The sequence below is a fragment of the Carassius gibelio genome, chromosome B17, assembly GCF_023724105.1.
Source record: "Carassius gibelio isolate Cgi1373 ecotype wild population from Czech Republic chromosome B17, carGib1.2-hapl.c, whole genome shotgun sequence".
Taxonomy (NCBI): domain Eukaryota; kingdom Metazoa; phylum Chordata; class Actinopteri; order Cypriniformes; family Cyprinidae; genus Carassius; species Carassius gibelio.
Window position 1 is genome coordinate 7,958,160 of NC_068412.1, and position 23,632 is coordinate 7,981,791.

The 23,632-nt window shown below is 35.5% G+C and overlaps 1 protein-coding gene across 2 annotated transcripts in view; it reads right to left on the reverse strand.

Annotated features, from left to right (window-relative positions):
- Window positions 1-2,236: 2,236 nt before the first annotated feature.
- Window positions 2,237-23,632, reverse strand: part of LOC127976423 (CAP-Gly domain-containing linker protein 4) — a 53,103-nt gene continuing 31,707 nt past the window's right edge. The window contains exons 10-15 of one of the 2 annotated variants that reach the window (XM_052580829.1): window positions 15,657-15,839; window positions 14,705-14,842; window positions 10,184-10,307; window positions 7,704-7,768; window positions 7,476-7,551; window positions 2,237-4,250 (exon numbers count right to left, since the gene is read on the reverse strand). In XM_052580829.1, the coding sequence (XP_052436789.1) occupies window positions 3,857-4,250; window positions 7,476-7,551; window positions 7,704-7,768; window positions 10,184-10,307; window positions 14,705-14,842; window positions 15,657-15,839 (980 nt within the window). In that variant the 3' untranslated portion in view covers window positions 2,237-3,856. Of the gene's footprint in view, window positions 4,251-7,475; window positions 7,552-7,703; window positions 7,772-10,183; window positions 10,308-14,704; window positions 14,843-15,656; window positions 15,840-23,632 lie in introns of both variants that reach the window. The other variant, XM_052580828.1, reaches the window with a different exon arrangement.

A 23,632-nucleotide genomic window follows, 5' to 3' on the forward strand; every position in this document is an offset into this window, starting at 1 on the left:
TCTTTTTTTATGGGAGCAATCAGTTTGCCAAAATTTGACAATTCCTTCATCAACATCTCATCTTTAATAAAGAGGGGGAACTTTTGAAATGGTGACTTTTTAGCGGGAGAAGAAAGAGGTAGTACTGGAGTAAATAAACCATGCATGTTTATTTTCTTTCTAACAACTTCATTCGCTTTCCCTACTGTATTTAAGAACAGAAAAATTGAGTTATTCATTTTGGATGCTGCTAACACACATTCATGACCCACTACATCACTGACCCCTACACTACACTCCTCCACACTCCCCGCAGCCACCACCTTCACACCATGGTGCTGCGTGAGTGAATCGAGAAACTTAACTCCTTGAGTCACCATGCTTCCCAGTGAGAAGGACTGTTTTAAGCAGGCGTTCAGTTAAGCTTCTCTGTTAATTTCACAACAAACAAACAAACAAACAAAAAAAAAACACAGAAAAATATATTTTAAAGCAGCAGCGGGCACATAAAAGACCACACACTCACTCCACTCAACAAATGCCAAAACATGCACATAGAGAGAGAGAGAGACATTCAGAAGAGAACAATTTCAGTTAATATTTATTTAAATTATTAATATTGAAATAATATTTATTTTTGTATCATATTCTTTTGAAAAGGGTCTATTTATTCAGCTTACTGTTTTCTTGTAAACAGAAATGTATTTAGAATTGTATTATTTTCCATGTTTATTAAATGTGATTAGATACTAAATCATTCTAATATTGTATTAATACTGATTGTTGAAAAAAAAAAAAAAAAAATATATATATATATATATATATATATATATATATATATATATATATATATATATGTGTGTGTGTGTGTGTGTGTGTGTGTGTGTGTGTGTGTGTGTGTGTGTGTGTGTGTATATATACATATCATTTTTTTCCCCTTCATGTATTCTGTAGATACACTAAATCTTGCACAGAATTGTAAACTGCAAGTGGGATTTTTGTTGGACCATAAGATTTGGCTTTGATGAAATTGACCTTGTCTATTCAATCTGATACAGCAGAAAGATCACAAATAAACAAAATAAACAATTTACAACTCTTGAGGTGAAGAAGGTCATCTTTGACAGTGCGGTATGCCAGACTTTAAAGCTGATGGGCTTGAGCAGCAGGACATAGTGATAGAGTTTTCTCCTATCAGACAAGGTCACAGAACCACTACACTGAATAATTGAACATTGACAAGTGGTCTGATGAATCTTAATTTCTGCTTTGACATGCAGATGGCAGGATCAGAATCTGGCACAAACGGCAGGAATCCATTGATCCACTCTGTCTAAAGTCTTGGGAATATGTCCCTCTCATAAATTAGACCTATTTAACATGTAAGCCAATGTGAAAATCATAGGATACTTTAGCTTTCTCGCTGAACATGTGGGTCCTTTCATGGCCACGGTCCACCCATTTTCAAATGGATACTAATTCAGCATGTCACAAATCATCTCAAACTGTTTCCATAAATATGACAGTCCAAGGGACCGAGCGTTCCCTTGAATTTATGATATCGAGTAAACATGGAGCAGATGGCTACCCATAGTACCGCTAATATTTTACTAACCATGTCAAGTAATTACAAATTTTGAGAAAAGCCTAGTTTTTATTTCTTCAGCATCATATTGGGCAGCACAGCCAATTGTGAAATGTCATTAATTTAAAATCATGCTTTCTGACTGGTTGTGATTGTGACGTCATGCCGTTTCCATATAAACAGCTTGTAGCTTGAAACTGATTGCATCATGCAAGGTTAATGGATAGTTCTTGTCCTGAAAAGGATGAGGAGGAGAAAAAGGGGGAGGGTTGACCTTCTACTTGATTAAGTGGTTATTAAGCGGAATATGAATTTCTGTATAATAATTTAACAATATTTGTGTTTATGTAAGTGCACAAAGAGTATCGAAAACATGATGACTCATGAGTCAACAAACTGCTAACTTATTTTCTATAATTGATTACTTCTTTAGTTAGAACATTTCCAAAATGCATCAGATCTTCACATCATATTATGTAAACTTGATGGGAACTGACTTCATATAATAAAAGTCACACTTTTTGTGGCCAAAATTGCATACTGAGTATAGGTTCTACATTAAATGAAAAAACAAACTAGTCGCTGTATATACATTTAAATAGTGTATATGAATGTGTGTAGTATGAATGAAATCCTGACATGTATGGGTGAATAAAAAATAAATAAATAAAAAACTGTAAGATTGTTTTTATTGTAATCGACAAATTTGACAAACGTTCTTTGTGCATTACATTTAATAATTCAGATTCAAGTTAGTACTAAAATACTACATTTTAATTCACACAAAATATACACCCAACAATAAGCAGATAATGTACACACAGTACAAAACACCCCTGTGGAAACAGGCCGAAATGTGCAATACGATTCCAACTTCCACTGGAAATTGTCCCCTTGTATAACCCTTATCATTAATTGGTTTTCTTGCCAACTGTAACCCTCATGAATTCCTCCTTTTTAGGATTTTCTGATACTTAGTCAATGTCATAAACATCATATTTTCATGATTTCCTCATTAGTGCAAAATGATATGATCACTGAGGAAGCATACATCTGTATTTTTCCTTCATTTACACTGACTGTAAACTCATCCTAGACATTGTTGAAATGCAAATTGGGAAAGAAATTAAAAAATGATGGAAATGGAAACTTAAGAGATTCAACAAATTAAACCTCTATTATATAAAAAAAAAAAAATAATAATAATAATAACTGTAATTGTTGAGTTCATTAAATAATTAAATAGTAAATAGTTGCATTAGTTGCATGAGAAGAAAAAAATATGCCAGTCTCATCTCATTAAGGATTTTTATGATCTAATATAAATATGGAGAAATGCTAACTTTGCCTGTGTGTTGCCTATTTGCCTGTAAATATGGAAAATACTAATTGGTTCATTATAATGGAGTCACTTACCAATTGTTTGATTTGTTATTAAAGACTAAACTGTCCAAAACAAAAACATATCCACAAACACGTGTATGACACAAGCTTAAACCAAAAATAAAGGTAGATCTTTTCAGTTCTTGATTTAGCCCTCATTGTTTGGTCTGTGTATTATCTTTAAATGACTTCCTAAAACTGACTTCAGTTTCTATTAGGGATCTCTCAGTCGGGAGATGTTCTTTATTACAGACAAAACAAAAACCTGATTAAATCTGTCAGCGGCAACAACTGCTACATCATCTGTGGAACTATCAAGTACAATCAAGTTTTTATTCACCGAGCTGATTAGATCGTGGATTATGATAATATTAAAGTGCTTATTATTTAATTGTAACTGGTCTGGCAACAAGATGAAAGATTACAGGTTTCTGAATGTATAAGTGCCATGTTCTGAAGGGACTCACACCTTCTGACAGGAGTAGACAAACACTAAGCGATGCTTTATTCTGTTGAGAGGACGTGTGAGGGGATTTGAGGAGCTGATACAGTCACAGTTACTGAAGTTATTAAAAATGGTCTTGACTTCTTAAATCCTGCCATTCAAATCATTGTCTTTACCCACAATTATTAAAGTGCTCAGAGACTGCTACTGTTAACTTAATCAGAATCATCTGAATTCAAACCTCCAGCTAAAATTAAAACTTCAGAAGAATATTTGCTCCTACACATTATATTTAGTTAGTTTAGAAAATGGAGTAAACAGTTTATCAGCTGTGAACGTATGAGTCTTAGTGCAGTTTGAATGAAAATGTCTCTTCAGGTTGGCTGAAATACCACAGAAACAAAATGAAGTGAAAGCCAGATGGATGGAGAGATGGGAAGACCGATTATCGGTGTGTGACCGTCTCAGCTGCTTTCGTCCACCAGCTTGGCCCCGTTGATACCACGGTATGTGACCCTGCTGGGTCGCACCAAAACCCCATGGCCAGGTCGACAACTGAAGTAGCGTCGGCTGCCCACAGAACCATCGTTTTTTCCTTTCGGGTTTCGCAGCTCAAGGCCCAGCCAGAGGCCAGGGGCAAAGTCTGCTGTGCCAATGTAGCGGAGGGTGCCCATCTCATTGGCACTAATTAGCAAGACCTGCATGCCCAGGTGGAGTTTGACATTGCCATCTGAGCCAGAGGAACTGGTGGTGCCACCCACTCGTTTAGGCCCTGGGCCAGCGCTGCTGTTTGCCCTCGATGTACCCCAGCTAGCACTGACTGAGCTCCAGCGTCGCCGCAAATTACTGGAACGGTTCCTGAGAGGTGACAAAAGAAGACAGAAAATTTGACAATGAGATACATGAAACTAATTAATTTTGGCAATTGAAAATTACTTTTCACCTGTTTCAGAGGGCCAAAATTGCTGACCAAAATGTTTAGTCTAATTAGTGTTTAGAGTGCGTCTGTGTCCATGGATATGTAAACTATTTAGCTGTGTGAATGCTAGAACTGGGCCAAAAATACTGATTTCTTGTTTTTCCATTTTCATTTCATTTTAAGCTGCCTGAACTTGTTTGCAGTTGAGGCATACAAACGTTACTTAATATTTGTAGCATGCCATCCGATAATAGCAATAAGCTTTGTGGTTTGTTACTTTTCAGACAATCTGAGCTTTAAAAATCGGTTTATTTTACCTTAACCTGTTAACTGTCACTCACGTTTTTGAAGATAGACTTGAATGTGCATGATACAAACCTAAATTTTTATAATTCATGACTGAAAACATTTTGTAACATGATTTTGATGTGCCATTTACATGGTAATGCAATGTCTGATTTTAAAATGCGTTTTGAAGGATGAATTTTGAGATTTTATGTTTTCAAGTGATATATAACTTCTGATGATTTCTAAAATGTGATAGAGAAAAAGGCAACGAGGAAGTCTTTTTTTTAAACAAAGGTCAAAGCTCCTTTTGTAATGTAGATTTCTGAGGGTGCACTCTTGTCATAAATTGATCTATTACTTTTCCTACATAATTTTTAACAAAAAATATTGGTATAATATATATTTGGGAGTCTTAGACCTTTCCAACGATATATAGTTTGTCAAGATTAGACTAAATTTGATTGTAATATAGTATAGTCAACGTAGGCGTCCCGTGACATTTAACAGGTTAATACTGTGCAATGAAATAGTTTATAAACATACATCTATTTTGTACACACACACACACACTAGGGCTGAACGATATGGACAAAATTTCATATCTCGATTTTCATGCCAGATATCTCGATATCGATACAATACGATATGACTACGTGTTCTTTTGCTAAGCATGACCTGCACAAAACGTCACTCTGGTTTACATCGTCTTTTCTGAATCCAAATTATGGAAGATGATTTATGTTTTGGCACCAAGTCAGATTCTGCACTGCCACCGGCCGCATTATCTCCTGCAATCATTTTCTAGCATACAAAAACCCACCGACTCTTTCTTTTTACTACTAGTTACTGGTAATACAAAAAAAAAAAAAAAAAAAAAAAAAATGCCTTATAGCACTGTAAGTCGCTTTGGATAAATGCGTCTGCTAAATGCATAATTGTTCTAATCTGGCCGATAGTTGACAGATAGTCCAATCATATGTTTGGGGGTGAGGGCAAAATACATTACCAAGAATCAAGTCAGATATTCGAGTCATAATTTTGGACCGTATCACACAGAGATGATGTGTTATGGATGCTTCGCGGAATTTGACTTTATAACTTACAATTGCAGGTTTATTTTTTTTTTGATTCTGAGAAACAAGACAATTTTTTTTTTATGCCATGCAATTGTGAATTTATATCATACAATTCTGAAGAATAAACTGTAAAATACAGTCACATTAGCATTTATTTTATTTACTGGTGGAAACAGGCTTCCATAAACAATTATAGCATTAAAAAGATGTAATTAATGCATACATTTGTTTATATTGTATTAGTTTATTATTGTACAATAGTTAGTTGTCAGTTAAAACAACTTCTTAGTTATGTTTTACCTGCAATTTAAATTAAATCATATTTTAAATGATTAAATATAGCTGGAAATTGACCAGAAAGTGGAATTTTAAAATACTTGAGATATGTGCTTCTTTAGATTATGGCCTAATAAGAATAGCTGGTGTTGCCAATTATCGCAAAAGCCAATGATGACACCAGTTAGGGGTGGGCGATATCTCGATATTTAAAATATATCGAGATATTTTTTAAACACGATATGGATTTTGCCATATCGTATATATCGATATATTGTTTATATTTAATTCTGATTCCGCCACTTTGCTGTGCTCGCCCCCGCTCGCTCGCCCCCCGCCTCTTTAATTGCTTTTGTCCCCCCTCCCCTCGCGTGTAGAGAACTTGTCAAAAAAATAAATAAAAAAAATAATAAAAAAGGACAACTGGTTCCATTAATATTGAGATACTTCGGTTTTAAGGCGTTGGGCGAACAGCAGGCAGATGTCTATTGTGTAGGGCCCTATGATTTACGCGATGCAGAAAACGTGGACGGAATCGCGGAATCCAGTCATAAAAACGGAATTTACAGTTTAACGCGCAATGTCACGGAATTTGTCAAATTTTGAATGAATTAAAAGTAGGTCATGCACTTACATCAAATCGCGATATGGACTAATATCTGCAAATATTAACCCGGAAAAGTCTATTTAAATATGAATCCTGCATGTTCTGCGTGTCTGTGTTAATGAATGGCGCAGAAGCGCATCTTCATTCATTAAACATACGGAAGCGTGCGTGACACTTGCGTTGATTTCAGCGTCTTTCCTCTAACTAAATAAATATGAGAACATCTCCAGAACTGCACTGAGAGTCACTTCATGAGCATCTGACAGTTTGATTTGAGTAAAACTAGCTCATATCACATCATAGACTGCAGTATCACATACACAGAACTGTAAAATAAAAGTATTTGCTAGAAATCTATTACTATTTTTCAGCAGAATGTACATAGCCCACTACTACTACTATTAAAATGAAACGAACATAATTTTTTAAGGAATAATCACACAACATTTCTTCCATGTTTTATTTTTAATAGTAAATCCCCTTTGTTTACCAAAAAAAAAAAAAAAATAAGTTTGCTTAATTTTAAATAATGAAAAGATAAATTACATGAAAGTTTTATGCCTTCGTTTGATAACCAGAAAAATGTAAATACACAGAATTTCTGAAGGGAAAAAATTTTTAAGATTTTAAGAGATTGTTTTATTTTATGCATTTAAATAATTACATGCTAAAAAACAGAATTATGTAACAATAAAACATATGGTGAGTAAAAAAAAAAAAACGTTTCTTAGGGCCCTAAACATTTAATATTTGGCATATTTGTTTTTGCAGTAGTTTTTGGGGGGTTATTTTTCCTATAAAGATATCGAGATATATATTGTATATCGAGATATAGCAAAATATATCGAGATATATTTTTTGCTCCATATCGCCCAGCCCTAACACCAGTTATGACCCATCTCAAACATTATTCTCACCTGCTTGCTTGACTTTTTCGGCTTGGTTCTCTCTGTATGGTGATGGCTGACGAAGTGCTGAGAGTGCGTCGGATTCCTTATTAAACCAAACACAAACATCCACTGAAAAGTGATCAAATATCATAAAATCTACAGTGTTATATGAAAAAGGAATGCCTTAACTGTCTTCAGTCTTAAAATCTTTGACAGAGGAGAGGAAATCAGACTGCAGACAAAGGAATGACTCACCTGTGAAGGAATAGTTCATCCGAGACGAGGACAGTTCTGACAGACAGTCCACTGAGCCATGAATCCTGCTAGTTAAAACAAAGTGAATGTTCAGTATTACTTCTTCAACTGCATCTTACAACTGATGCTCTGCCAGAAAACTGTCAAGACACATTATTTTACCCTCGCGTATACTATGTTAGCTGTCAAACAACAAATTTATCACTTCAAAATTGTGACAGTCACATGGGTTTATTTTCACAAATGCTTGTCAAAATTGTCACAAACAATTTGACATGTAAATCTGTAGCAGGAAGAAAATCACAAACCTATACATATTAGGACAGAAAAAAGCCCCAGAATGATTTTCCAATGGACAGGTAAAATATTTGAAGTGAACATCTCTGAAGTAAACATGAAATGGCACTCGGAACCCATTTTACGTCCGTAATGTGATTTATTCCAGAGTGAAATAGACTATTGGGAATAGACTGGATCGTGAATCATGATTTTTCTGTACCAGAACAGTGCCTGACTTCAATATGAGTTTCCAGTAATTGTTGAAGACTATTCCACTCCATTAAAAAATCCTGCCGGCACCACACACTGATTTGACTGCCGGCACCTATCGAGGAGGTTTTTTAAATTTTATTTTATTTTTTAAGAAGATGTGGAGGCTTAAGGTCTACTTGGGCATGGAAAACTACTCCGGTATGTTATATAAAGTATGGCAATTTGAAATTAATGTTTTAACAACAAATGTCTAAAGAGCTTAATTAATACCATAAATTACTATAAACAAAGTGTTTTCATGGGTTATATCTTAAAATGTACGCTTCTTTGTACCATTATTTTATGTTTTATTATTCCTGTAATCTTTGTTGACTAACATGAAGAGAGACAACACATTACAAATGCTGCCCTGACCAATAACAGTAGCCTAAAACTACATTATCATTACAATTATATTCACACCAGTCCACATATCACAGCTGTAACTATAATAGTGCATTATCTTTTTATTTATTTGATGAATAATAAAAGCACTGACAGCCAGTTAGAATCCAACTTCTAAAGGCTTGAACAATTAAAAAGGCAGGTGAAATAACTACAGTCTGTGGTTATAATAAACAGAATGGTATTGTCTGTTTATGTGGATGCTGATATAGTTATCTTAATAGTTAGCATCCTTGGCATGAATGGGCCTCAAAGAGATACTCCAACCAAAAATCTAAGTTCGCTTATAATTTACTAACCCTCAAAACTCTCTAGAGTCATTTTTTTTTTTTTTTTTTTTTTGAGGTTCCCTTCTACTTCCATAACATGGGCTTACAGAATTGGATTATTTTTCTAAATATCTTGTTCCATTTTTTTCTATAGAAGAAAGCCATATACATCTGGGATGGCATTGGAATGAGTAAATGCTGAATGTAAATTTGTGGTTGGAGAATTGCTTTAAGACAAGGAGCATGCATTAAGAATGTAAATAGTGACCATTTTGATTTCAGTTTAACTTAAAATGCCAATAACCCAAAAAAAAAAAAAAAAAAAAAAAAACTAAGTGTGTTAAAGGCATCAGTTTGAATCTTTCTTGGTTCAGCTGTGGCTGCCCCGAGGGTTAATTAAGAAGTCTGAACGAAAGAAAGCTTCTAGAACAATGTGCTTATCAGTCAGTCAGCTGCTTTACAGAAATGCAATGAGAAAGAAAGAGAGGAGTATGGCATAGGTGAATGCTTCTGAATTAAGAATATATGATTCATGACAGATGGAGAAGATATGAACATTGATCATGTGTTGAATAACCAGCAGGGGAATAAAGCTGTAAAGGGTACAGAGGGACAAATGGAGGGCATACTGCTGGTGATGGGAAGGATTAGAGCCGTAATGCAAGACTGACTGAAGAAAAATACATTTAGTAAAAAATAAAAAAGAGGCTTAATTTTAAAGCAAAAGGGAAGTAATTCCTTTCCAAATATCTTCCCATCAAATAATAAAAAAAAAAAGTAAAAGTCAAATATAAAGTATGTTTCATCTTCTGCATGTAAAACTTACCCCCTTAATGCTAGGTTGAGTGGTAGTCAGATCATTTCTATGCAGTTTATAATATAATATTCTAAGGTCTAATTCCTTTTAAAAGTAACAATAATAAGTAGAAAACACTGCCTAAAAGTTAAATTACAACGTTAAAAGTGTGTAAAAAAAAAACTGATTATTCCAGCAATGTCCAGATATTTTCTCTGGGATCTAATTTTAAATGTCTTTTGAGGACATGGGCAGGGCGGATATTTTCTGCCGGGGCCGCTATGTCCCTCATGCAGAAATGACTTGCAAATGTCGATGCACAATCCTATTAATGCTTCAGTACAGAAAGGTCTAAATGTCCATCCAACAATTAAAGACACAGTGGGCTAGAAATAATCATACTAAGAGTCAGCAAGTCACCAGAAACAAGACTCAGTTAAGATGCGATTACGGCCACAGATTCTCCATGGCACACTTGCCTCTGAACTCGTGAGGGTGGGGCGAAGACTCCGTGTTTCGGAGGACAGCTGAAGTATCGTACTCCTCCAACTGATCCGTCATTCTTTCCGCTCGGCTTGTCCAACTCAATCCCCAACCAAAATCCTGTCAGGGACACAAACACACACACACACTGTAGCGATTTTCTCGCCGACCTGAGCTTGGGTAAACAATCTCCAATCTGTCATCACTCAGTACAGCTCGAGCCTAAACAAACGAATACCAAATCCTGCGATTTGAGTAAATCCAGTTATTCCTTCCAAAAGCTTTGTAATGCAAGGACAAACAAACAGTTGCTTTTTAGTAAACAAGGCACAAAGCACAGGGTGAGTGTTATTCTATGAATGTACGAATAGCAGATGAAAAGGGCACATTGAGAGGAAGATGGATTTCACCTTAGGGCTTTCAGTACCCCATCAATAAAACTGCACGGATAAGGCAGATAAGATGTTTTTTTTTTCTTCTTCTAAAAAAACATGAATGGCAAGTCATTACTGTCTGGTTGAATCTTTACTTTCAAATGAGGGCACTAAAGTGCAATTCTTCTCCAGCAGCAAACTTTAAGAGAACTACTTGCTTAGAGCAATGAGCAAATCCACTGTTCAGTAGGCTTTGGACACTATTCAACAAGTACAAAGCCTTCATAAGTGACTATCGACCCTTGGCAAACCAGAGCTCAGTTTAAAAAAAAACAAACCAAAAAAAAAAAAGTTGTTAAGCTTCACAACATGCACTACATGTGTTTCATTATAGAAGTGTGTAATAGTGTTCACACTTAGGAGGGGACAGAAGTGCTTACAGTACCATTCAGTGCATTCTGAAAGTATACAGACTACTTTCACTTTGTTTCTGTTTCTTTTCAATTTTGTTATGTTGCAGCCAGATACTACAATAATTTACATCCATTAATCTACAGTCTGTACCTTATAGTGTCAAAGTGAAACATAATTTTAGAAATGTCTGCACATTTGAAAAAAACTAAACAAAAACCTGAAATATCACATTTGCAATTATTCAAACCCTTTGCAACTACACTTGTACAGTAATTTAGCTTATGTGCCTCCCATTTCACTTGATCATTGCTGAGATGTTTCTACACCTTGATTGATGTCCAAGGCACGAACGAAAACCAAGTCATGAGGTAAAAGGAACTGCCTACAGAGCTCAGAAACATGATTGTATTGAGGCACAGATCTGGGGAAGGCTAAAAAAGAAAAAAAAAAGAAAAATGCTGTTCTGAAGTATCCCAAGAGCGCAGCGGCTTCCAGAATTCTCAAATGGAAGAAGTTTGGCACAACCAGGACTTCCAAAAACTGAGCAACTGATGGAGAAGGGCCTTGTCTGGACTGGGAGCAAGAACCTGGTAGTCACTCTAGCAGACCTGCCAACCTTGGATTTTTGTCTTTTGAGTACCATCAGCGTGGCAGGCGGTCAGGCAGGCGGGTGAGGTGGGGTAGGAATGGGGGTAAACAGTTTACAGTTTTACTTTTTACGTTTTTTTTTTTATTAAAAAATTTATATTTATTTTAAAAAGCTATTTTGATTAACCCATTACACTTTAGAGTTAGTGCAATCATACAAATACACTTACTTGTAGGTTTAAAGTTCTACATATGTCACATGTATTGTTCAACTACAAATGTGCGCGGCGACACTCAATCTAAATGAAGTCTCTGGAGATTAGCGGAGAATGGCTAAAGCAGAAACTCATGCACTTCTGAGTTCTGACAGCAAAATGGAAATATTTCCATTCGTTTTTTAACATTTACAGATGGAGAATATACCTGTGCAATGTAAGTTATGCATTAAGGAAAACAGCACATCTCAAACACACACGTAGTTTAGAGTGACAAATCGTACCAGTAATATTTCAGTATTCATTAAAACATTAGATTGGTAACACTAAAATAAGGTCTCAGTTGAACCAAGAAGGAACAACACTTTTACAGATTTTATAGTCTTAGTTACATTTAATTTCACATTTAATAATACATATTTTTATGTTGTATCTGGTACTGGTAAAAATTACTTGCATAAACAATAAACAACTAAATTTTTTATTCAAAGGCATTAATACAAATTAAAGGAATGTTGTGAAAATACACTTTTGTTAGCTTATGTCAGCTAATTAAATAAAGAGTTCTGGCATGGAACTCTAGATGGCGCAGTCTAACTCAATCTGACCTAATGACTGGCACAGCTGATTTGTTCTCTCCTGTATGAGAAATGCCAATGAGGTTGCTGCTCAACGTTCAAATATATGACTAGTGCTTGTGTATCAGTTGCAGCTTGCTTCAGACCTTCCCCACCTGTATACCGTATTTTTCGGACTATAAGTCACACCTGAGTATAAGTCGCATAAGTCCAAAAATATGTCATGACGAGGAAAAAAACATATATAAGTCGCATTTATTTAGAACCAAGCACCAAGAGAAAACATTACCGTCCACAGCCGCGAGAGCGCTCTATATGTAGACTACAGGAGCACTGAGCAGCATAGAGCGCCCTCTTGCGGCTGTGGACGGTAATGTTTTCTCTTGGTTAATTTCTCTTGGTTCATGTCAAATTAATTTTGATAAATAAGTCGCACCTGACTATAAGTCGCAGGACCAGCCAAACTAATGAAAAAAAGTGTGACTTATAGTCCGGAAAATTCGTTAGATCCACCACAAGGTGATTTATGTACACTATATATTTCTAACCTGCTCACAGCAGCATGTTGTGAATGTATTGGCAGTAGGAAGTCTCTGTACTTGATCTGCCACAGTTGTGACTCGTTGCAGATCTACTCCGCTAAATCCAAATACATTAAAATTGTCATGTATATTACCATGCCAATCCCTTCGAGAGTTTTCATGACAGAGACAGTGTTAATAAATGAGATCATACTGTAAAGTCTAACTAAATGTTTCGAATAAATATTATTCGCTATACTAATAATATGCTTCAGAATTGTTGAGAAAGCATCCCATGTTGCACCCTGAAACTGCCTGTTAGAAATCAAGCAAAGTTGTTATCAAGGCATCCAAAAAATATAGGTTCTGATTTGTTGCTTCATTTTATGAAACATACTTTTACCATGCGTATAATGTATTTTATAATACGTTTTTTCTCCTGTGTGTGTAATTGAACATTATCCACATCTAGCCAATATAATATCTGCCATAATAAATGATGCCAGACTTCTCTCTAAATCTGTTGTTCAGTTTTTGATTTGATGAAATTGCTGAGCTGCCTGATACATTAAAGTGCTCTCCGCACAAAACTCGGAGCTGAGTTCAACAGCACTCAGCGCTCATTAATTAGCAGAAAGGAGCGAGCATGTTTAAGCTTTTTATGCCAGTAGTTCAGCTACTCTAGTTTCCAAAACCATGAACCAGCAGCATTCAGGCACAATTATTCAATCACATTTTATTAAATCAAAAGTATTTAACTTTGCGGGCAAATTTTATAAATATAAAAACACAAGCCACAGCAGTTAATAAAGTGATGTGTCAGCTCATGTGCACAATGGCATGGTGGCTTATTCAATAAAAAAACAAATCAATGATGAAAATCAAACTTTTCAATAAGAATAAACTGCATATTGAGTTCTTCCCCAGCTTCAAGTATTAAATAAAGCCCATGCATCTCATTCCACAGTGGCTGTAAGATGATAGCCTTTAGGAAATAGGTGATATATATATATGTATATATATGGTATTTTTATAAAATACGTTTTAAACATATTATACATTTAACTAAAGGATCCTGCATGCACTTTAATTCCAAACACCCCCAACGTTTACTCGTATCGTATCGTATCGTACTCGTAAGAAATATCCCAATACATCGCCTTGCTTACAGTATCACAATGTATCGCAACATATTGTATCGCAACCTCTGCATCGTGATATGTATCGTATCGCCAGATTCTTGTCAATACACAGTCCTTTACTTTCACTTTGTATCCATTTAACACACCCTTTTTGAATAAAGTATTAATTTAGTATTATATTTAGTAAGAAAGAAAGAAAGAAAGAGAGAAAAAAAGAAATATTACTGCCCAACTTCACAGTGAAGTGCAACAAGAACTGCTGAGATCTCATGAATCCAAGTCGCATTAACTGAATAACCTTTATACGGTATACGTCGGGAAAACTGCTGCATTCAACTTAAAGACCTAGCAGCGTAGCAGACATAAAATCCCAGCAGAATGACAGGTAAAGTGTACGTTAAGCGAATCTGAGTGGCTGGCCTTTTACTCATTAATAAAATGCTTCTCTCTCCATTGTGTGATATTAGACATCTTGGAACATTTATGCTGCTACTGAAATATGGCTCATTCAGAGGTTTCATTCATCAATTCATTCAGAAGTTTCATAAAGGAGAGCGATTCAAGTACATTGGCAAAGGAGTGGCCATCAAATTTCTCTAAATGCGCAATTAACCACAACCTATAATGCACTTTCCAGAGATAATGTACATTGCAGAAGGCTGTTAGAAAGGCAATAGTGTCATACCTGGAGCAAAACTGGTCTTGCCGTAATATCGGACAACCCCTGTCCTTTGTCCCACCACCAATACACGTTCCCCTAAATGCACCTCTAGGCTCTCTTGTGCTGTGCTGCTGGCTGAAGGGGTCCTGCTGCGAGCAATTACTGATGAGAGAATAAAAAATAAATTAAAAAAAGGATTCAAAACATCTCAATCTCTTACACTCTATAATTGCTACTCAATGTAGTTATCATTTACAGAGGAAAAAGGCAATGAAAAAAGGAAACCTAAACACAGAAATTATGCCGAAACATCCACCCCCCAAAAAAAAAAATATATATAAACAAACAACTATATGGATGAACTTTCTACTATTAATTGCATAAAAATATAGGGGAAAGTAGGGGAAACTGCATAAGTTAATGTATTATAATATTATACATTAAAATGTTAATTGTATAGTAAATTTAATTTGTCCTGTGACACTTAGAAGCATTGTTATGCTAAATACTTTCAACATGGTAGTAAGTAAATAAATATATTATTACAGTTTTTAGATGAAGAAAATGTATTCAAATAATCTGAGAGAGTGCAAACAATTATCAAGGATTTTCCCATAGAAGAAATAAAATAAGAAGCTACTGTAGCTATGCAAATACTTTAAACAACATTAAACCTTCTCATGCTTCTCAAGTTTATGGATATCTGTAAATGTTGTGAATATAGTGTATAGCAGAACAAGACTCAACAAAGGGATAATGCATTATTATTATTTAATTTTTGATGATCAACTCATTTACGTTCACATATTTGCTGTGGGATTAGTCGTTGCCCTTGTGGCTGATGCAAGACTGGAGTAATAATCTGATCCCTCCTCAGAGTTTATTTTGGGAAAATGTTAATGGACATTAGTTTTTACAAATACAAAATACTATTTACTGTAGATAGTAAAAACTATTGTTTGCAACAAGGACGTACCAGAGTGTGGCGTGGCGGTGAGGGAACGGGAGGGAGGAGGAGTAGATCTGGTGATAGGAGGGGTCCGTTCCTGTCTTGCCCGCAGAGGTGGTCTTTGACGTGGGAGTGGCCGTGGTGGGCGCCTGGATGTTTGTCTGGAGTCCAAAGAGGAAGAGGAAGTGGAACAACTGCGTGAAAGAAGACCTGTACAGACAGAAAGAAAATAACTATAACAAGCTGTAAGGCACTATAACAAATTCACCCATCCATCGTCTCTCAGATTTTCAAAAGCTCAACATGTCTTGGACCAGCCACTGATCATTAAGGGAAAAGTGTATAGATTTTTCTGCCACGTTACACGCAGAATAAAATAGGAAAATTACTTCCAGTTGCTATTAACCTCTCCTTCTTCTTGCCTAAATAATATCTCTTGCAAGGGAGATCACTTGCGCTCCACTATTGGTATTCGCCACATTGTGTTACTCATTTTACGTAAGCTTTAACACATCCACACTGGTTGGGCCACTCATGTCACATCATATCGCCAACTCTCACTGAAAATGACTGACTTCAGGTCACTTTGTTACTGCAAATAGCTGTCAGTATGAATGTCGCTTGATGAGCCAAGTGTTAAAGGTTCACAAGACCGCAATTGGTAATTGCAGGAGAAGCGACACATGAATTAGCGCTAGAATTAATTCAGCTCAGCTCTATAATGTCACTAAGTGGTCAAACCAATTAAATAATTAACCAGTGATTATCATACTAAATATTTAGCAATATAAAACAGGTGAAAACCTCTACAAATATGAGCAGCACAAAAATCAGTCCATGAGACTTGCCAACATCTAAAGGTCATGTGACAAGTAATGAGAATGCTGCTAAATGACATGCTTCCCAGCTCATTGAATATCAAACTATTTATTTTTGCCGTTGGAGAAATAACGACATGATATTGCTATTTTTATTTACTACAGATTACTATGCATTTGACATTAATGTTGAACTGTGTAAAATAAAATTATATATATATACAATATTGTTCAAAATAATAGCAGTACAATGTGACTAACCAGAATAATCAAGGTTTTTAGTATATTTTTTATTGCTAGTGGCAAACAAGTTACCAGTAGGTTCAGTAGATTGTCAGAAAACAAACAAGACCCAGCATTCATGATATGCACGCTCTTAAGGCTGTGCAGTTGGGCAATTAGTTGAAAGGGGTGTGTTCAAAAAAATAGCAGTGTCTACCTTTGACTGTACAAACTCAAAACTATTTTGTACAAACATTTTTTTTTTTTCTTCTGGGATTTAGCAATCCTGTGAATCACTAAACTAATATTTAGTTGTATGACCACAGTTTTTTAAAACTGCTTGACATCTGTGTGGCATGGAGTCAACCAACTTGTGGCACCTCTCAGCTGTTATTCCACTCCATGATTCTTTAACAACATTCCACAATTCATTCACATTTCTTGGTTTTGCTTCAGAAACAGCATTTTTGATATCACCCCACAAGTTCTCAATTGGATTAAGGTCTGGAGATTGGGCTGGCCACTCCATAACATTAATTTTGTTGGTTTGGAACAAAGACTTTGCCCGTTTACTAGTGTGTTTTGGGTCATTGTCTTGTTGAAACAACCATTTCAAGGGCATGTCCTCTTCAGCATAGGGCAACATGACCTCTTCAAGTATTTTAACATATGCAAACTGATCCATGATCCCTGGTATGCGATAAATAGGCCCAACACCATAGTAGGAGAAACATGCCCATATCATGATGCTTGCACCTCCATGCTTCACTGTCTTCACTGTGTACTGTGGCTTGAATTCAGAGTTTGGGGGTCGTCTCACAAACTGCCTGTGGCCCTTGGACCCAAAAAGAACAATTTTACTCTCATCAGTCCACAAAATGTTCCTCCATTTCTCTTTAGGCCAGTTGATGTGTTCTTTGGCAAATTGTAACCTCTTCTGCACATGCCTTTTTTTTAACAGAGGGACTTTGCGGGGGATTCTTGAAAATAGATTAGCTTCACACAGACGTCTTCTAACTGTCACAGTACTTACAGGTAACTCCAGACTGTCTTTGATCATCCTGGAGGTGATCATTGGCTGAGCCTTTGCCATTCTGGTTATTCTTCTATCCATTTTGATGGTTGTCTTCCGTTTTCTTCCACGTCTCTCTGGTTTTGCTCTCCATTTTAAGGCATTGGAGATCATTTTAGCTGAACAGCCTATCATTGTTTGCACCTCTTTATAGGTTTTCCCCTCTCTAATCAACTTTTTAATCAAAGTACGCTGTTCTTCTGAACAATGTCTTGAACGACCCATTTTCCTCAGCTTTCAAATGCATGTTCAACAAGTGTTGGCTTCATCCTTAAATAGGGGCCACCTGATTCACACCTGTTTCTTCACAAAATTGATGACCTCAGTGATTGAATGCCACACTGCTATTTTTTTGAACACACCCCTTTCAACTAATTCAACTAATTGCCCAATTGCACAGCCTTAAGAGTGTGCATATCATGAATGCTGGGTCTCATTTGTTTTCTGAGAATCTACTGAACCTACTGGTAACTTGTTTGCCACGTAGCAATAAAAAAATATACGAAAAACCTTGATTATTCTGGTTAGTCACATTGTACTGCTATTATTTTGAACAATACTGTATATATATATATATATATATATATATATATATATATATATATATATATGTGTGTGTGTGACGAGTGGGGCGGGGCCGAGGGACATGGGAGGAGCGAGGCCGGTGGAGTGATTGGAGATGAGCTACACCTGTTTGACCCAACGGTCTCGAGGTCCACGGAGGAGATGGAAGGATATAAAACTGGAGCGACGACAGTGAAGGACGAGAGAGGACCAGGCCTGGACTTTTAGTTGTGTTTGCTTTTTAGTTGTGCACATCAGTTGTCCGTGAAGGGCTGATGCGCTGTTTTGTGTTTATTTTGAATGATTAAAGTTTCATTTTGATTGTCCACTGGTTCCCGCCTCCTTTTTCCCGTAGTTATGGAGATTTTATCATTACAGTGGTGCCGAAGCCCGGGAGAAGGAGGGACGTGCTGCTGAAGATCCCTCGCCACTGTGGTGAATCCGCGGTGCCATCGAGCTGGCGAGGAAGTGTGCCGCCATGGACGCCCGTTCCTTGCTCCTCCCCGTTCAGGCGGACGGCAGCAGGCTCCGGCTCCCTGGCGAACGGCGCTGACTCCTCTGCTCCCTTCACATCACTCGCTGCCGGCCACCCGTGAGGGAGCGGAGGAGTCGGCGCCGTTCGCCAGGGAGCCGGAGCCTGCTGCCGTCCGCATGAGTAAATTTTTTTTTTTTCATGGTTCCAAAAAGATGGTAAATCAAATGTGGCTAGTTTGAGCCATACAGGGATCAGAATTTCATTGAAAAAAATTATATATAAAACATATATATATATATATATATATATATATATATATATATTATTTTTTTTTTTTTCAATGAAATTCTGATCCCTGAAATTCTGATCCCTGAAAAAAAAAAAAATTAATAAAAAAAAAAAAAAAAAAAAAATACCAATCGAGACTACAAGCCAAAATCACTTTATTTAATTATTTTAGCATTCCAGGCCTTACATATGGAGTCTTTAAAGAATGTCTGAGTTCTAGCCAAATGTTAATCTTGTGGAACCATGGAAAAGTGCCCAAGCCTTGGCAGTACATTGCAGACATCTAACTAGACCTAAAAACTTTATCTACTGCACTTAAAGGACCAAGAAATAGGCCACATGAGAGAAGCAGATTTAACCTTCCGGCCCTTAGAAAGCAGTTTGGAATGAGGGCTCTCATTAAGCCATCATATTCACAGACCTTCATGGGCTGAAGAGTTCATTAATGAAACAAGTTTAGAGGCTAATTGATAAGCGAGGGCCAAGACTTTTGGAACAGACAGTAATGCCCCCAAACACAGACTGCTGTTAAAATAAAGTCCAAAAAATAATTCTCAGACCAATGTATTAGCCAACCCTCATTTAAGAGGTGGCAGTGGTGCTGGAGGAATGTAGAATTAATAAAATTCCAAGGACATCTTCTTTTAACTGTTCTTGGAGGTAGAGATGGTAAAAAAAGCAAACTTCCAAAAGGTAGAGTTAAAAGGCACACTTATTACCATTATATAACACAACATCAAAATACAATAGCATTTAAATGTCAGTGAAAGAAAATTGCAAAGATAAACCATTTACTGTTTAAAATGATATCAAGATGAAAACCGTTTCAACCGTTAATGGACCTTTTCCTTAAATAATGTGATGAACTGTGTCTGTGAATACTGTGCTCTACTATGTGACGGGCTAGATATCCTTGAGGATCAATGTAAAGATAATGTGTTTGTTCATAATCAAACTCCTCAAAGCTACCCTTTAATTTAAGGTCCTGTTAAATATGTCTCCCCTGCTAAATTATGTTTTCCATTTTACTTATTTATTTTATGTATGCTTGCATGCATGTAGGTATGTCTCTATGTATGTATTTATTTATTTATTTATTTATGGATTCTGTGTTTTATGATTACATACAAATACATCATTAAAATTGTCTGATTAAATGAATTAATGAAACGTTAACAATTTGATTAATCTTTTAATTAATTTCAATTCTATTTCAATTTAATTGAATTGAATTCAAGTTTACTTGTATAGCTTTTTTTACGATACAAATCATTGCAAAACTACTTTACAGAAAATTAAGTTTCTACAATATTTAGTAGTAGCTTATCATTGGTGACTGTCAGTTTATGTTCGTAAAATGTAAATGTGAATATTTAAATGTAATGACAAATATTTAATGTACAACAAAACTTTTGGTTCCAAATACAATGCTGCATATTAGCACTGTATAACTGTATAAATAATAATAATAATAATAATAATAATAATAATAATAATAATAATAATAATAATAATAATAATAATAATAATAATAATCATTATCATCATCATCATCATTAATGCTTTATAATAATAATTTCATTCAATACAATACAATAATAATTAAATTTCAATTTAACCAGACTTTTATTTTGACAGGTTGTCGTGAAGGTGTTTCAGTTTTACTTTCAGTTTCAGTTTCAATCTAATTTCTGCCATTAGATTAATCCATATTGAGTAAAAATGTTAAGAGCTTATTTTCGTTATTGGAAAACATTTTATCGCAACCTCAATATGACATTGTTTATCATGCAGCCCTATGTTAAATTACATTTCACACAATCAGTCTTTTCAAATAGTTTTGGAGTTCGGAGGCCACAGTTGTTCAGCATTGTATAAATCATGTAAAAGAGGGAATCTGCATCATGTTTGACATCACAAAAACAAAAGCATCGGAATCATTAGTTCTGTACACAAGGCCCACACAAAGAAGCAGCATCTATTGGAGTGTTTCGACACGCAGTCTCTAAGGACCCTTTAAAATGCTAATATATGCACAGCGAGCACACCGAAACAACCAAGATGATGTCATCCCTGACCTTTACAAACATTATTAAGACTAACCAGTTCAATATTAACACTGGAATAAATAACATGAACAGACAGATATTACTAAAACAGTGGAAACACTGCAGTTCATGTTAAACTTGACTAGAACAAAAGTCTGATAAAAGATAAGCAACTGTAAAATAAATGAAACAGGTAATTATTAAAACAATGATCAGCATAAACAAATCTTCCACCAACTAATATTTAAGCATTTTCACAATTACATATTTTAAACAAACAAATAAAGAAATCAATCAATCAACCAACCAACCAACCAATCAATCCAAGATCCAGATATTTGAGAGAGAAATAAAGAGACAACACACAGAAACGAATCCAAGTGATGTGGTTATGAAGAGCTGTAGAGTGAGACACTACAGATGAATATGAAAATAATAAAGCATGGCTGAGAATGCCTTGCTTTTAGTTTCTTATATGGTCTAAGACTCACTGGAAGAGATATAGAACATATTTATTCTCAACATTTTCTCTTTTGCCCTTCAAATAAATATGCCACATAGACAGGAAAACAGATTTTCACTTTAAAACATTCTAATCAACTTTGCTATGGTGAAACTTGAGGAGAAGCAATGTCAGCATCTTTAGAATATAAAGCTTGAAAGAAAATATGTGCATTGTGCTACACATAATAAACACTAAAGAATCGCAAGTAGCAGAATGGAAATGAATTATAAACGTGTCCAGGAAATCTGGTTAAGTCAATTCAAATGGGGTACACATGGAGTGTTTTAAAGATGCTCAATGTGAGTGTAACACATGCACAGCACAATCTTATGAATTCATTCTTATGCAGCCAAAACATTTATGGCCCACCCTAAAGCTAAAGCATTAAACACGCTAGACTTAACATCTGCCTTTTTGGATTGCATTGCTCAAAGATATATCCTTTTATCATACTGAAATCAACAAAACAAAATGGCCATCAAATACATATAAAACAAGTTTTCTCAGTTTGCAAATTATATGGTTGTAAGTTTATAGATCTTTTAATGTGAAGTTCTTTTATTTTCTTGAAACATATCCTCCACTGAATATCAACAGTTTAAAACCAAAGTTAATTGAGATGGTTATAAAACCACATACAAATATAAAGATGTACTACAAAGGGTTACAGCAATAACAAACACACCACTTCTCCCTCATTCTTTTTCATGACAAATTACTGCCAGTCTGTTCAGCCTGATGTGAGAACTGCTCATTAAGTTTGGCTTCATTGGACAATCAATCAACGGGGAACATGGAAATCCACCAGGGTCCACTATTTAAATCACCTCAGGAATAGAAGTGAAAAAGAACCACCTTGAAACAGCACTGATTAGAGGACAACATGCAGCTGTCGTTTCTTCTGTGGTGGCCGAGAGGACAGTGACATCGTTAAAGTGTCATTTTAAAGACACTTGGATATGGTTGCTTGGATATGGTTTTGTGAACATGCTGGAGGTGCACGCAGAGACATTCTGGTAATTGGATGTTTGAATGTGCCTCACTCACATTTGAAGTCAGTCCACGAGTGACTCACAAGTGTCCAACAGAGCACGCTTTCTGTCCCCTTCCTTGGATGTGCATATTAGACTTAAATGCACACAGTGTGACTCAACCCCTCCCAACTAAAATGAAAATGAAGAATGGAAATGCATGAAGGTGCAGACAAGAACATGACAAATAGGTTTATGAACAATGGGTGGGAATAACAAGGCTGTAGATGAAATATAATTCTGCTTCTCTGAAAAGCTGTGATAATTCTTTCAGGTTCTACGTTCCTATTGTTTTCTCAAATAATTAATGAATTTCCAGAATTGTACGAAAAATGCAAACATCAACTGGGTTTGTTTTTGTTTTGTTTTTTCTTTCTATTTCATATGTACTCAAAAAGAAAACCTCCTGAAATTTTCAAGCAAGTTATAGCCATTTATTAAAATATTGTTATAGGCGCTTCTCAGTTTAAAAAGAGGTCTATGTAGTTTACTAACAATATAGATGTGAAGATGTTTAGGTGTTCAGGAAAAAGGAATTATTGTTATAACAAAACACAGTAAAATGGTGAATTTTTTTCAGAAATATATTTTCAGTCTGAGTGTGAACAACAAACAAAAACCATGCAACTATTTAGTGAAAACAAATTGCACAATTTGTCTTCTGCAACAAAAATACAAACAGTGCAAATGATTCACAAACTACACTCAAATTGAGCGAGAAATATACAGTGTAACAGAAAAAAAAACAAACAAAAAAAAAACATATATATATATATATATATATATAGTAAAACTGATATTTATCAACTATATAAGAATTATTTACATAATATTTAATCGATCCGCTGGCTGTATTCTGCATCAGAATCCATTTTACCGGGACATCGCTAGTGGTCAACTGGTATATTGCCAAGACCGATATATCGGCTGATATTTTTAACTTTTCAAATAACGGCATCGGCCAATAGATATTTCTGGCC